This window comes from Rhea americana, unplaced genomic scaffold (assembly GCF_003343005.1).
Source record: "Rhea americana isolate MKP2758 unplaced genomic scaffold, rheAme1 scaffold_25, whole genome shotgun sequence".
Lineage (NCBI taxonomy): Eukaryota > Metazoa > Chordata > Aves > Rheiformes > Rheidae > Rhea > Rhea americana.
The window spans coordinates 1,587,225-1,604,010 of record NW_028186368.1 but is presented as its reverse complement, the minus strand read 5'-3'; the positions used below and the strand labels follow the sequence as shown (position 1 = coordinate 1,604,010).

The 16,786-nt window shown below is 37.7% G+C and overlaps 1 protein-coding gene across 6 annotated transcripts in view; it reads left to right on the top strand.

Annotated features, from left to right (window-relative positions):
* Window positions 1–16,786, top strand: part of SOBP (sine oculis binding protein homolog) — a 115,818-nt gene that overhangs the window by 474 nt on the left and 98,558 nt on the right. For 4 of the 6 annotated variants that reach the window (XM_085306907.1, XM_085306908.1, XM_085306909.1 and 1 more), the window contains exons 2-3: window positions 9,229–9,367; window positions 11,242–11,427. In XM_085306907.1, coding sequence (XP_085163033.1) covers window positions 9,229–9,367; window positions 11,242–11,427 — 325 coding nt within the window. Of the gene's footprint in view, window positions 1–93; window positions 6,469–9,228; window positions 9,368–11,241; window positions 11,428–16,786 lie in introns of all 6 variants that reach the window. The other 2 variants (XM_085306910.1, XM_085306911.1) reach the window with 2 other exon arrangements.

Sequence of the window (16,786 nt, the reverse complement as noted above, 5' to 3'; positions counted from 1 at the left end):
GGGGACGGGAGCGGGGGGTCTCTCCCACCCCCCCTCCACCATGCATGGAAATGGAATAAGAAAGGATCTCTTGTCATTTTTTTTTTTTTGTAGGATGCACTGAATGTGTCTCAACTCCGCCTCCTGGGCTGAAAACAGAGACGAATTCACAGGCTGCAAATCCTGTTCATTGACCAGCTTTGATTTATTTATTTTTTAAAAAACTCTCCCTCACTGGGTTTTTAAGCTCTCTGGGTGCCAGCGATGAGCATTTTTTTTCTATAGCAATCCCCTCAGGTAGCTTGGACGCCCTAAAGTTAGGAAAGAAAGGGACCTCTTTTAAACGCTGCATTTCTCTCTCTTTTTCAGTAGCGAGCTGCAACTGTGTAATTAAATTGTCAAAGTGAAATGTTATGGTCTGAGCCGCACATCATTCTTGTACTTAAGCACAGAGACTCCTTTTCTCTCCTTTTCCTTCTCGCCGCCTCCTCTGGTTTACATGCTTCACTTCCCAGTTAATCAAACCAGCAGAGGTGTTGTTGAAAGGTAGCTGTCCGAGGGCTGCTTTTGATAGAAGTGTATTTATCGGTTGGAGGGCTGTCCTGTCTGATAGGAAGCGGTGCCAATCCAGCTGTGCTCCGGAGGTAGCGCCCGAGGCGCCTGCTCCAGATGTTAGGATGGTGGCGATTGCACAAAAACGTATTTCAGGACTTCTTTTATCGTTAGGTCGCTGCTCCGGGCTTGACTGGTCGTATTTTTTGCGCCTGTTTTGCATGTCTGTTCCCCGTCTGTTTATGTTACATCTCTAATTCCCAAAAGTTGAGAGCAGCCCATAGTGAGACTTCAGCTGAACTTGCTGTTGTTGTTTAATGTGTATATGAAGCAATTAAACCAGTATAGCTTATTTATATGATAAAGCTACTGTCGTTTACTTTAAATGTCATTTATTAAAAAACTAAGTGGACGACTGTTTAGAAAATGACACATATTTGCAAAGTACATAGGCAAGTATTAAATATGCATTATATGTATCGAAAGTATCTTTGCTTTCGGGAGCATCAATCTCCCCTTGTAAAATTAACCAGGAATGCACTGTCTCCTCCCCCTTCCCTTCTTCTACACATCGCTAATTCCAGATAGGTGTCCTTTGCTGCTGAAGGCAGGCGTTTGCTCGTGCTGCCTGGGTAATGAGTGTGAAAACAGTTCAGTGTACATCAGATTGGGAAATGTGAGCAAGGGTAGTATTAGCGGAATGAGCAAAACAACGTACTGCTGCGTTGCGTATCAGTGCACTTCTTCAGAAACAAACTGCACTAGTTTCAAGTCCCAAAGAGCATTATTATTCTTTGTGAGATATATGACACATTCTCTTTTTGGAGAGGGTTTTGTACAGGCTCCGAATAATAACGGTAATCACTCATTGTAACCTCACATAGTTTCGAGGACTGCACAGATCTGTAGTATAGGGCACTGGCCCCTTAGAACATTGCTTAATGTGATCTGTATGGATTGCAGCTTTTAAGTTTCATAGGTTCTAGAATTACAAATTAGCTAATTTTAATCAAAACATGTGAAATGTTATCCTGGCTGGATATAAAGGCTGACTGTGCTGGATCCTCTGGGTTTGTTTTGTTTACTTTGGCTGCAGGCACACTCAGCGGTTTGGGAGATAGTTGTTCTTCTACAGTATAACAGATGTTTGTCTGAAAGGGTGAGGAAGAAACAAAAACAACATTGTGTGAAGGAGAAAAATTACACAATTTTAAACTAATGCTTTGGTATTAAGCACTAGAATTAACCTTCACATAGGGAGTTTCTCTTTTTTAATCATTTGTAGCTGCTTAATGTTACAAACCTCAAGATTTCAACTGAATTATTAAAGGCTATGAGCAGATAGAAATGGCATTTTGAACTGATATGTTTTCTCGTTGAGAGTGAGATAGCTGGTGGCARAACCTTTCGCAAAACACAGGCCATCTTACGATGTAATCTATGCTTTTATGCTCTGCTGAGAGACTACACTTTTAGTAGGACAGTTAACCGCTAGAATCCACAGAGGAAAGAAGAAAAAAGTCTGAATTTTTGACTTGTTGAGAAAGTTTAAAAACTGTGAAGATTCTTCACTCTTTTTGTTTACTAATCAGTTAAGATGTCCAGTTGTTTTTCATATAAACCTGAGGAATACAAGAATGTAACAAATTGGTTACACTGTATAAAATGTTTGCAACAAAATGACATAGCAAACACAATGTGCCCTTGTGTAGGTCCATATCTGTACCGTTCAAACAGCCTGGCAGTTTCCCTTCATCTGAACTGCTTTCATCTGGACCAGTGTAAAATAAGCTCTGGTAAGTAATCACGGCAGAGCAGAAAGAAAGGAATGTATACAGCAATAGACAGCCTAAGCTGTAAAAACTGTAACCTGAGTATCAGCAGCAGATCAGATATCAAGGCTTTAAGGTAGGGGAAATGAAAGAGATGAAGGGGAGGAAAAGTCGGAGAGAGGGAATGGAAAAGTCAGCTTGGAAAGTGAAGGAGAAGTAGGAGGGCCCCCTCAGGGAAATTTGGCTCAGGGATTAGGGAATTTTATCATGGTGTATGGTGACCTACTCAGATTTCAGCCCACGTTATATTGAATTGCTTTCCTTTGCTAGCAGAAAGAAAAAGGTCTGGTGTATATGCGATTTTTTTTTTCTTTCAGTAATAAAAAGGCCATTGGTACAAGTGTCTATTTTAAGTACAGCAAATGCAGGGCACTATGAATGAGTAATAAAATTACCTCATCACAGAGACTTCCTTCAAGATTTGCTGTTTGATACAATAATTTGCTCAAGAACAGTCACAATACCTGAGCTGCTTGGTTTTGGTCTGTTACAACAGTAGTGTCACAGCTCAGTTTTAACATGACTGGAAATTCAGGTTGTTTGCAGTTTCATTATACGAGATATTAAGTTACATTTTTGTTATCACTAACCTAATGTACATGATGGTTATAACAAATTTCAATTTGATACAACATTGTGTGCAAAAGTACATGACTCCATGAAGTTTTTCAATATTACATTTCAATGAAAATATATTCAAGAGGAAATGTTTTGTTTCACCGTGACCTTCACAGTTTCTCTTTTTTAGTCTTCCCCCCTTTTTTTTCTCTTTCCTCCTTCAGACTGTGCCTTCCAGTTAATTTCAGAGGTGGCATTGTTCATTTCACACTTTGGAAGAATAGCAGGTAGTTATTCTCAAATTAAGTAGTGTAATTTCTCACTTTTTGGTGTATAACAGAACATCTAATACATCCAAAGCTAGCATAATCAGGGAATCTGATACTATGTTAAAACTAACTTAATGTTTACAGTTTAATTGATGAAAGCACTTACGAAATGCTTAGTGATAACTTTCACATCCATCCCTCCTCAGCTGATTTCCATATGCCATCCTACTGTCACACAGTAGTGCCACTCAACAGTGGAAGCTAGGTGCTTTGCAATTTTATGAAATACATTGGAATAAATTTAAGAAGATGCATCAAGTATATTTTACTGAAAGCTCATTAAAAAAAAAAAGACAACATATCTACGTGTTTAGAGTCTCTGTCACTTGAAAAGCTAGCAATTAATCTGTGCTATAATTTCACAGGGCTGCTCCATGTGCCCAAGGAGTTTACCATCTATAAATATTCTCAATAACTAATTTGTATCTAAAGTTGGGCTTCATTCCTGATGCTTAGAGCTTAAGACAGCTCCATCTGTTATAGCTTAATAGTAAATTCATCAGAAGATCATTCAGCTTAGTGTTTTAATATTCTGTGTTTGGCATTTAAAAGTACCACTGTCAAAATTAGGGAAGCAATGAAACTGACATAGCAGCACTGCACTTAAAATGAGCCAGATAACTGTTAAGGTTAAAAAGATTTCAAGGAAACGCCTCCCTTCTCTCCTGAAAACCAAAAAAATGGGTTTGTAAAAGTGAAAAAGCAGACAGACTTTATCAATTGTACTATTTCAGATACTGTTTTTTTTTCCTAGAGTCTGCAGGGAAGTATTTTTGTGGTATGGCTGCAAAAGGGAGTTGCATTATCTGCATAGGGAGCCTCACCTATCTGCACATTATATAAATGCTTATCCAAACTAAGTGGATAACCCACATTACAGAAGCAAATGTGTATGCAGTAGGGCAAAGGAAATCAAAGCAACAAGAAAATTTGCTTTTTGAGTCTAATTCTAAAATTCAATATGGTGAGAGATAGCATAAATAAGCAAAGTGAGGTCTATATTTTAAAAATGATCATCAATAAAACATTTTTATTTCCTCTATGCAGTGGAGTTAAAAAGTGAATTTGTTGGGCTATGCACCCGGTAGTTTATGCATGCAAGGAAATGGAATGGAGCCATCATACTTCCTCCAAAATCTGAAATAAACATTCAGCAGTAAAACCTAGAAGAAAATGAGTCTGACAGACTCATTCTTTTTTTGCATTTCCTGCCTCCGTGTTTGCCAGGCCTCATTCTGTGAAGCTGGCCTTGCCCCCTGTGAATAAGGTTCATAGAGAAGGAAAGATGAGAGGTATAAGACAAGAAACATAGTTCAGCATCAAAGCATATTAATTAGTGAAAATTGATGAAATGATGAATTGTAATGTAAAAATCAAGCCATAGGTACACTGTTACGATGAAATTAATCTTGAAAAGAATAAATGTGATTATATTTTTACTATCTTGCATATAAGATGGCCTCATAAAGGAAAGAAACCATAGCCTGACAAATCAACATATTCTTCCTTTTTTTCCCCAGGAAAAGGAAGCAGATTCAAGTTAAAATACCAACCAGCATAATAGTTGGTTAGTTATCTTTCTGGCTCTTCAAAGAGGGAGGATATTTCTGTGTAGTACAAGAATAGAGAAATCACACAGTTAAAACATGCAAATTAYACATTGCCCCACTGTGGTTATAAATGGTTTGGGACTTAGCAGGGGACAAAGAAGAATTGCTGTCTATTAGGAACTGAGGACTTTAGTGATTTTATGTAACTGGGGCCACTGGAGCACTGGAGCATTTTAAGGCCATTTTCTTTGGCAAAGATGAGCTAATTCTGTTGCAACTGTAGTGAATTCCCTGGCAGTTACACAGCTGCGATAGTGCACAGCTGCACACCTTCACTGTCAGCTAAAGTGTTACAGGAGACTTGGCTCTAGTGGGTCCCCAGTATATTAACTGACTGTGTCCTCCACTTGCAGTTGCAACTGAAGAGGTTATCAATATTTCTGCCAAGGCCTTAGGAACTTGACTGCTTGGCATTGGCACAAGAGACCAAATGTGATGTAGCAGTTTGAGTATGGAAGGATGGGACAGGATTCCTGTGTTCATCTTCTCAGTTCTGATGTTGGTTCATGCTGTGAGCACAAGCGTGGCTCTGTCTCTTGGGATGTTGAGCATTCCCAGCCTGTTAGGGATGACATTAGGTTCAGTGCTGTAATTTTGCAACGAAGTCCATGGCACTGTTTCCTGACCCCCTGCATGACTTCATTTGCATTCAGTGGGATTCTTTGGGGGCTCAAGGATTCCAGTTTATCAGTCTAATTGCAAAATAGGGATGTTATTGATCATTAGCAAGGTTTTCCCTGTGGTGGTCTTTCACATCATTTCAGGCCTCTGGTAGGGTTGTGGAGTTGAGTTGGCAGCCTGTCCTGCACGCCATCCACATCCTTCCAGGGCCAGAGTCTGAAACTAAATGTGGACCGGTTTCATTTGTGCCTTTGCTGTCCTGTTGCTGCAAGGGCTTAGAATTACAACTCATTCACATCCTCTGTCTGATCAGCTGCACTCATCTTCACATCTTGTTCTCCTTTGGCTTTGGCAGGTCCATTGTCTCTCAGTTTAGCTGGTTCCTCTCTAGGCTGCTTCATCTTCTGCTCTCCTGCTTCAATGTCAGGTCCTGCATTCTTGTTTTTTTCAAGTACCCGATTGTCACCTTTCCTTCACCTTTCCTATCTTTCACTGAGCTTCTGCTCTGCATGTACAGGCTGTGTATTAATTGTCCTGCTTCCTTTTCTGTAACTTCGTCAAAAGCTGAGCTTTTGTTTTCTCATTCGCACAGCTAAAAACTGTCTCATCTTATTATTTGTGTTTTGACTGTTGCCACCATATTGATCTTTACAAATCCCATCATATTTTCATATTATGAATCTGCTCAGACTGGAGCTAACAGTGAAATGGAAGGAAGAAAGAATATAAAGAAATGAAATAATATTAGTCAGCATTGCGCCAGGAGTTGGAGCATATGACCTGTGTGACTATTGCCTAGACTCACAGGATGTTAGACGTCGCTGCAAAAGGGTATTTTAATCAGGGATCTGTAAAAGGATAATGCATTTTTTTGAATGCTCTTCGTGTGGATACTTTTCACATGTGTGAGAATTGGTGTGGAGGAAAACAACATCTCTCAGCTTTGACTATCAGCTTGTTAAGGATGGGATCGTCCTTTTGGTTTTGGTATGTACCATGTGCTCTGCAATGAAGCCCTGGCCTTCAGCCACTGATAGAATAGTATTAAGAATGATCACCGTCATTATAATAGAAAAGACAAATGAGGAAGGAGAATGTTTTGTTTTGTTTTCCAAGCATCCTTGTTAAGAAAACATTATGATAAAAAGATACTTTTTTAGCGCTAATATGTGGCCTCATTCAACTCTCATTGAAGTTAATAGCAAAGGCCTCCTGGAGTGTTTTTTGTATAAGGACTCAAGTCTGTATTACGAGTTATTTCAAAATCCAATGTATTTTTGTTAGCAGCTGTTCATTTTTGTACACCACTCCTAGATGGTAAAATGAGTCTTGAAAGGTACTCAAAGTTTGTGCCATTACAAACTCAACTATCATATTGACTAGATTCTGAAGAGGGATACTAAGTTGCATAAACATGTATGGCCCTGTAAGGAAAAATATATAACCCTAGCTGACTTATTCCCTGACAACTGATTGGAAATTACTCATTGCCTGAGTTGATCAACAGTACAAATAAAATACAAAATATCCGTAGGGGGCAATTTAGAGCTATCCAATTAACTGAGTTGCATGAGGTTCAAGTCAGGCCGACTTTGTTAATTGGACTCCACCTTACTAGATTAATCTCTAGAGCTGTGTCTTCATAGTAGAAATTTAGCAAACCAGGGGAAGTTGGCACAGCTTTCCTTTGGACTTCATGGGCCCCTTCAGGTCAGATGCTTCATTCTGAGTGAACTGCACTGGTGGGGTTTCGCTTTCTGTCTCCAGACCTTTTCACTGTTGGATTCACATGGGTTAAAGCTGAAAGTATTGCACTTGAGGTTTCAGCATTGAGGGAAAGGTCTTCTAAAAGATAAATAACAAACAAACAAAAACTCAAAAAAATCACCCAAACCCGACACTTAAAACTGTCACAAAACTGCATCTATTAAAATCTGAATTTAAGTATATTTAAATAGCGTAAATATTAGCCACATTACATTACATTGTACTCTTTGTTGCAAACTGTAATAGTGTGGTGAGTTCAGACATACCTGGTTGTCATACTTGTTATGCTGAAACTAGACGTAGATGTGGACCAGTGCTGTTCTCTGGCAGTTCAGTGCTGCACAGAACAGCCACAGAATCCAGTTTTCCAGCAAGAGGTCAAATGAAAGTGAAAGGGGAAAAAATCAGGGAAATTGATGCTCCACAGGTCTGTTGTGGGGTTTTGTTTTGTTTTTGCTGAAATGTGTGTTTATAGCACAATTGCACTGGTGATACTTTTGGAAGAGTGTAAATTGCTTGTGTTTATTGCTTATAGCTGCTTTACAACACTCCTTGACTGACAGGAACACCTAGGCAATCTGGTGTGATGAATGAGCCAGGAGCAGTGCTGCTGCTCTCTAATGTTCTGGGGCAGAGTGTCTATGGTAGCTTTGAATTCTGAAGCAATTACGATCTGATGAATTTTACTTATTTTTTTAAATAGCTTGAGAATTGCTGTGTTCTGTCATTATACTTGCTCTCACTCAAAAATTAAGCTACAGCAGTTACTAGATGGAATCTTGCAACCTCTAAATTTGATGTATGCTATTTGTTTCAAACTGGTATCATATTTTTCTCATTTCTATGCTGGAATCCAGAGTCACAGGAGACATCTTATCAAGATCATTATTTTAGAGATGTCAAGATCTTAAAATAAAATGAAGTTTTGAATTTGTTTTAAAAGAGTGGCAATAAAAAATGAAGAGACCAAATTGAAAGGCATTGTTCATGGCTTTTTCAATTCATTTTTGTATTTGTCATATTACTTTAAACTGATTTTTACAGTGACAATAATTCATTAGCCAGTTTCATTATGTAGTTCCCAAATCTATCAGCCATAGTTCTGTGACACTATTCAGTTTCACAAAGCTTTGTTGCCTGGCTGCAGAATTCTTAAGTTACTCTGCTAAATCTCACGGCCCAGTAATGAGCATTTTCTACAGAAATATTTTTGACGCATGACCTAGAGGACATACTTTTTAATAGAATTTGAGACTTATGTCAGTCATGTTCCAAATTTTGCGTTTCCGTGCAAGCAAAATATGTAACAATACCGCTGCCTGGAAATTGTTTTAAAAGTAAACATGGCAACACTCAGTAGGGTCATCTTAAACAAATATGTGAGAATTTTATGTGAAACATTATGGTAAAATGCCTTCATGATATAGAGTTCTTTAAGGGCTTTGACTATGCGAGAGTTTRTAACTGTGAGGAAAAATGTCTTCACTGCGATTCTATTTGATTTGGTTCATGTGCATCCCAAGGAACTGTAATTGTGCCAGTGACCTACTCCATCTGAAAAGACTGTATCACACTAACACTGATTAACTGCTAGCTGAAAAAAAAAATCTTAGTTTTCTGTTATTTTCTTGCTGCAGTCTTAAATATTTTATGGTAACACAGACAATTTTTTTGCAACAAATATGTGTTAAAATATTCCTGACATTGAATGCCAGAGCAAAAGTCATAAATAACTCTCTCTTCTATTTTCTTTAAATTACAGATGTATGAGGCATTTGTCATAATTACATGTGCCAGTCTGAGATTTAAATGCATTACACTTTATACACTTGACTTATAAAATGAACATTAGTCTTTGAGGAGGTGGGACAAACCTGGCAGTTCCTAGCGTAGCACAGATACTGTTCGATTTATGCAGTCCTCCCTTCATTTCAAATGATTAGTGATTACATAAATAAGTAGGTAATTTTTGTCTTTCAGAACTTTGCAGAAAATACTATGAATGAGCTCCTTGGCTGGTATGGTTATGATAAGGTTGAACTGAAAGATGGAGAAGATATTGAATTCAGGAACTACTCTGCAGATGGGGAAAGCCGACAGCACATTTCTGTTCTCAAAGGTAATGACGCTTAATGTTTCTTTGTTCAGGCAAAGAATGATTAACATCCCACCCTGTSCAAATTGGCATGGACTAGGAGTCATGTTCCACTACTTACTTTTTTGTTGATTTAAATAAAAATATTCTCGTAAGAGGAATCCAGTAGAGTACAAAGGAAGCRATTTAACAAAATTGCAGTTTGCAGACATTAGTGTATCTTCACAAATAATACCTTTTGTTAGTTGAAAGTCATGTACCTATAGTTCCAATAAGCTGTAGATACCTGGAGAAAGAGAGTGTTTTCTTAGCGGTTGAGATTTAAGGAACCTTTCTGCTTATAAAACTAACACTTTTGGCCTGTGTCTTTTTAAAGACCAGAAGATTTTGAACTGGAATATTCACTATGCATGTAAGAGTCTTCGTGAACATTTACAAAACCTTCCTTAACAATGTAATATATTGTGTTCTACAAGTGCTTTATGAGTTTTCAAGGGGTGGAGTTTGTTTGGGACATTACCGGATCTTCATGTGATACCGTTGTTCAAAACGTAAGCGAGGAGATTCAGTCCTTTTGTGCAGCAGTTCCGTTGCTACTTCTTGACTCTTCAGCCACAGCAGGTGGATAGGGACTTGTGATCAGAGTAAAGAGAAGAAACATTGCTTCACAGCAAAAGGGTAGGAAATTGCTGGATCTTGACTTATCGAGCAAGAGTTTCTCAAAGATGAAGTAAAGAGAGGAAATTGCAGAAGCTTTTACACGCTTGGATTGCTGCTTTTTACTGCATTTATGGCCAAGAAGGAGCATTTGGGGTTTCTTTCTGATGGCAAGCAGCTGCACTGTATTCAGTGAGTGTTGCAATGAGTAGTGATACTGGGAAGCCCAATTCTGAAGGAGAGGTGACTAACAGAATGTGGAAAAATTAGAGGTAAGGTGAAACAATCCAATTGTGTTAAAATTGAATGTTTGCAGTCTRTTAGTGGTATAGTGACCTTGGTGATCAATATTTGTACTTCACTGAAAATGTAATATGTTTAAGTCRGCTCTGAAGAAATTTGTTATGTTGTGATGTGATCCATTTATTTATGTTTTAATAACTAGATCTTATAATGGATGATTTGTGGATATAATCTATGCCTAATTAAATTTGTGACATAATTTTGTTATAGACACATGATACAAATCATGTTTTATATACCAAAGATGTCGAATAACTRTGCCAGGTAGAAATTTTTGGTGTATATAGTCTGTGGGAGAGARAGTGCTTTTCTTTTTCTGTGATTTGGAAGAAGAAAGATGGGTAACAATTAAGTCCTGCCCCATAGCTAATGGAAGTGCATTAGAGGAATTCCTCTAAATAAGAATCCTGAGGTGATTTGGGATTAAAGAATTAGAATCATAACTGTCATCATTCCTTACACACTTTGCTGTAATTTCAAATTTTTGTTTAAATACTTCTCATTACTACTGCTTACCAAATTGATGGAGAATTAGGAGTTCTTTCACTTTTCAATTTACATTTCTTGCATTAGTTAGTGAAGTTGCAGTATATGGTGTGTGATTACCATGAAAGCAGTGKATATAAAGAACAGGAATACGGTATTATTGATTAAGTAAGGCATACTAAAGATGTGTAAGACAAAGTGATTTCTACACCCCCCACTTTTTAAGTATAGTTGTGTTTAATGTAATTTTGATTTTTTTTTTTTAAAAAAAAGAAGTATTTCTGAAGAACGCTGGAAAATATCCATTTATTTAAGGAGAAAATATTTTCTTTTTTTTTTGTGCACTCTCTTATATTAGAGTAAGTAATTAATGAACAGGTAGGTGAAAATATTTAAGGGCATCTAAGAAATATTTTTGTCATACTGTACAATGTGTTCTTTGTGTTTTGCAGAAAATTCTTTGCCAAAACCAAAATTATCTGAGGACAGTGTTATTTCACCATACAATATAAACACAAGCTACCCAGGGCTTGCCTCGGGAAATGGACTTTCAGACTCACCAGCAGGGTCAAAGGATCATGGGAATGTACCTATTATTGTCCCATTAATTCCACCACCTTTCATAAAGCCACCAGCAGGTAAATCATAATGAACATCTTAAAATGACAACTATCACTGACACCTATCCTGAACTTGCTAGTTTATAACTTACTTGAAAAAGTTCTGATTTCAAAATCTTTAGAAAACAGTCACTGTAGTCTTACAGGGAACTTTAAAATGGAGTGAGAGTGACTTTATTTGTTAATATTCTTGAAAAAACTTGCAAATACAATGACAACAGACAGTCTCTGTACACGCTTCTACTGCTGTGACACTGCATGCTGGATTTTACTCCCTCAGCACTTCAGTAACGTCTGTTTTAAACAAATTATTTGGTTTTGATGAATAAAGTCTTTAAATAAATTAATAGAAGATGATTGAATTAAAAATAGGCTTCACAAAGCAAACAGTGAAAGAGACAAAACCATTAAATCAATATCATGTCTTTATATCAGCTTAACAAGCTCATCCTGGGAAAACTGTCTCTGATTCTCATTGAAATCCCTGACTATTGTCTCTTGAGGAAGTAATATGATCTGTACTCTGCCTAGGAGACTTCACTGAAATCTTCTAAATTTTCATTATATTTTTATCAGGAGTGAATTTATAATATGGCATTCCTCAAAGTTTGTGTGAAAAATGTTTTATTCCACACTGCATGCTGCTTACCATAATCTGTGAAAGTAACTGTTATGGCTGCATTAAGGTGATTAATTGCTATGTTCTTATTTACTGTTGTACTCAGAGCAATAATTGGTGAATTTATATAGCAGCAGGCTCAATCTTGCTTCCACAGGAGTCACTGGGTGTCATCCCAAATGTTCTTGAGTGACTGAGGCACAAAGGAATATAGTGTAACCTGTAATACCTACAAAAGAATGTTATCTCTGTGCACAGAGCAGCAGTTTAGCTAAACAGTCCCCACCAGGCAGGAGGATGTGTCTCATTTACAAAAGTTAAATGTAAAACACTGGTCCAATAAACTGTTTACTTATTGACAGTCGTTTGACAGATAGTTACAGTTGTCCTTCTCCCCCAAATTATTGTAATGCCATATAGTTTTATCTCTAAAGAAGCATACTAATATGCTATGAATAGTTTTCAAATGTTACCTGRTATATATTCTGTGCCAAAGACTTCTAATCTATTTTGTACAATATTTGCTAACTACCAAAGCTATTTGGGCCCATTCCTCTAGCCTTTACACAGCTGAAGACCTGAAGCCGTAAGGGCTGGATCCTAAGTWATTGTTGGTTTGGCCCTAAAGCTTTAATCAAGGGGCTTGTGTCAGCCCAAGCTTTTTTCTCCAATCAGAGTCATGAATGAATTCATAATAATGAATTTGTGGTACGTGAGCATAGGGCTATAACATGAATTGTGCAAACTGCAATAAGTACTTGGTTTTTATGACATCAAATAAGCAGGAGAAGATGGAGTTATGAAGTAGAAAAACAAATTACTTCAGCAGTAGTTAAGTAGACACTAGGGAACTGTGGTCAAGTCAACTGCCTTCTGTTCTTTGCACATTCACCTACCATGTGTGTGTTCCAGTATTCAAATGTTCTTATTCAGATAAGGCCTTTCATAAGTATTTTCCAGCTTTGGGAATTTACTTCATTACTTCATAATGAATATCGTTGTTTTACTTACATAAAGGATATGAACRCATAATGTCTGCCTTCTTTGATGTTATCCCATGATCAGTAACGAGCATTAGATTACCATGACTGCTGAGCAGATGAACAAATTTATCTCGCCCTTTTTTTGAGTGAAGTGTGAGATGACTGGAGGGGGAAGAGAACCACAACCATTGTGGGGTTTTTGCAATAAGCCTTGGTAATAATTGTTTTGTTTTATCATAGGGCATAGAAGCCTAGTCACGATCACCCCAAAGAGCCTGCAGCTAAGTATAGGACAAAAAACAACTGATGAATAATACAAGCAGAGGAGGGGGTACAAAGGAACCAGGAGAGCCAGCATGAGAGACAGTGGTCTTGGCACTCCACTGTGACACCATTTTGTAGGTGCTGCATCAAAGCAGAATTCTTCAGAGCAGTACAAGGCAGGACAACAGTAAATTTGGGGATGTTTTCTAGGAGTCCCTTACAAGCATAAGGGGCAGCTTGGGAAACAGCACAAAGGTCCTTATTTGTATTGACCAGGCAAATGAAGAAGACCCACATCATTGACCACTAAAGCTGAAAGTCAACGTTTTACACGTTGTGTGAGGGACACAGGCTRTGAACGACCTGCCAAAAGAAGAGATGCAGTTTATATTTGAGTTAATAAGCAAGGAAAGGGAACAGAAGGGAGCAGATCAAAAGAGTCTAAGAGGAAGCTTCCAAGGTTAAAACACTGTGGCAKAGAAAGGGACTTATGCAGTGATATTTTGAGCAGACATGCACAGGGCAAGTTTACTGTATAGTGTCACATTGCAGTAACTGAGATGTGAGATGCTGAGAGTYTAGATGAGCCTAGGCTTTGTGGATGTGCAAAGCTTTGAGATCTTGCACTGGTAAGAAGTCTACAAGATTTAAATAAAGCTTAAAAGGGAACACCCACAGTCAAAAATGATATCTAGATCATGAACCTGAAGGACGAGGAGCTGAATAATTTTTGCAGATAAGATTCTATACAATTAAGATGGAGAGGGAGAAGAGAAGGAGCAGAGTACTAGGGATGCTCATAGGAGCCTGAAGGGAGAAATAAGCAGGACTCTGTAAGATGCACTGATGCAGCAATTGCAGAGATAGGAAAAAAAGAAAGAGGAGAAGACAGAGTAAGGAAGCCAAGGAAACAGAATCTTCAACGAGGTAGATATGGTTCTTTGTATCTGAAATAGCTACCAGCTTGAGAAGGAGGAGGAAGGAGTATTGATCCTGAACTATGTTTAGAAAGCAATCACTAAAGATTTCATCTGATCAGATCTTCCTTGAGTGCACTGGAAAACTTTGAATAGTATCCTATGCGCACTCATATTTTAAATTAACAGGCTAGAACACTGAATAGTTAATAGTTAAATAGTTATTTTTTCCCTCATGCTTATCTTACAGCATAGTATTGTCTTTCTGTTGAAAACCAAAGCCTTTGAACAATATGGCTAAAATTTATCTCCAAGCTGTTCAGCTTTCTCTTTTAGTCAAATATTAGGTAAAAGTTTGCTTATTCAAATCCAGGAAACGTTAGACTGCTATCTGACCAAATATTAACAGCTCTGATAAAGACACTCTCTCTTTGCAGTACTGCAGAATTACCCCAGCGTAAGTCCGAGTTAAACACATGGGCCCTGTGTGCTCTGAGTGTCTACAGACTCAGGTTATTGCACATCAGTGGATGATATTAATTCCAGACCTGAGAAACCTCCACGAAGAATATTCTGCTACCAGTTATTCAGATCTGGAGATTGTCCACAAGAGCACACCAGCTGACCTGAACCCCTAGGCAGAYAGACCAGGCTCTGGCACCATCCAAACCAGATGAGACTTTATCCGTCAACGTCAGCCATCTGACATGCATCTGGGRGCAAATAGGAAGTCAGTTCAGTCTCCAGAGAACTGATGTAGTAGTCTCCCTATGGCTAAAACCCTTCCTTCTTCCTCAGCAGTTCCTCTAGCTACACTCACTACCAACAGCGGATTCTGAGTGATCTTCAGGGTTAGTCTCAAACACTACTCATTACAACAAACAAATAACATTAACATTACTTCTGTTTGGTGTTAGAGCATTCTTCTTCTTCTTTTTTCTTTTCTTTTCTTTTTTTTTTTTTTTTTTTTGCAAAGGAATGTAAAGAATGTATTTCTTTTCAATAAAAAAATGAATTGAAATAACAAGGAACAAAAAAGTGGCAGCCAGGAACACTCTAGAATTAAAAATACCACATCTGTGCAGGGTTTATGATATTAATACTCAGTATACAAAAATCCTGATTTACATTCTGCACTCTTCATATTGAYATACAGAGTGAATCTCAGAGAGCACTGAGTGACTTTGCCCTTTTGCTCAAATTTGGATGGCTGTTGTTATGTGAGATGAGGGAAGGCTAACATAAAGACTATTTTAGTCAAAGAAAAGTTGCAAAAAATTCCTTAAATGCAGGCAAGAACATGTTTTCTTCTTCCCTCATCATCTCCTAGATGTTACAGTATCCTTAGTCATTTAACTATGCTCTTTGGTTGACTTTCCCGCAYGATCCACATGGCAGTACCTCAGTAGGGGAACGCAACTGCTATTTGATCTAGCTTTTGGGCATGCGTTTTGGTGATAATATTACCCTTCCTGCTTCCTTCTATGTCCTGCTTCATTCTGATATGCAGAATACATCTGTTATTCTAAGTATTATGGACAAGAACTGGCTTCCTTCTATGCTGCGCTATATGGGAAGGTCATTGTCAAGGGAAGTAGTGAAAGGGGAGGCAGAAAGGATGCTACTGTTTAGTTAGCTGAGCTTTCTGCAGGGAAAAAGTACTAGGTAAAATAATGCTCCCTCGTAGAGTTTTTACAAGGTAATGAATACATTTGGGAAAGGAAAGGGGATTTAAATTCTTCAACCCACAGATCAGTGCCTCTGCATCATGTTTGGCTCAATGGTTTCCAAATGGTAATAGTTTGGGTTGTACCAAACCCATGTATTTTATGAGGAACTAGCAAAAAATGAAGGAGGAATGRCCTGGAGGAATTGTATCTGGTGAGGCAAAATTTCTTAAAAGTGAAACAGAAGCWTTTCCAATAGTGAGTACCTTGTAAAATAAATCTGTAAGTTAGAAAAAACTCTGAAAGCACTAACCACACAGAAATTTCATATTCAAATACTGAAATGAGTAATTAGATATTTTATGGAAAGGAATGATATACTTTCTGTGTTATAGCTTAACATAACTTTAAAATTAAAGTTTACGATTTCTTTGTATATGTAAGTGTACATGAATAACTTGGAGCTCTTATTAGCATGGCTGCTGCTCTGCAACCTGTAGAATTAAGTAGAGTCCCTGCCTTAAGAACGGTCTGGAATTGCACACTGTAAACTATATCAATATTTAAATTATATTGGAGGAATTTTAAAGCATAAAAGATTTTAAAATGTTTTTTAGCAGAGCGGTAAAAATGAAATCTAGGATTATCTGTCTAAATTCAACAAGGAATTGGTTCTATGATTATATTATCAGGAAATCCTATTCCAGGCAGAAGACAGTGGCAGTTTTCCTTAAATAAAGACCATATTATCAGATCTTATTAAGCCTTTCATTTTACTACACTCTGAATCTTGCTTCAGTATTTTCTAAATCCTACTTCAGTTGCTGCTGAACAGTATTGCCCTTTCTATAGCTGCAGGTTTAGCTCGCTAATAAAGACCTCCACAACAAATCTCTGCTCTTTGACTTCTCTCTCATTTTCAGGTTG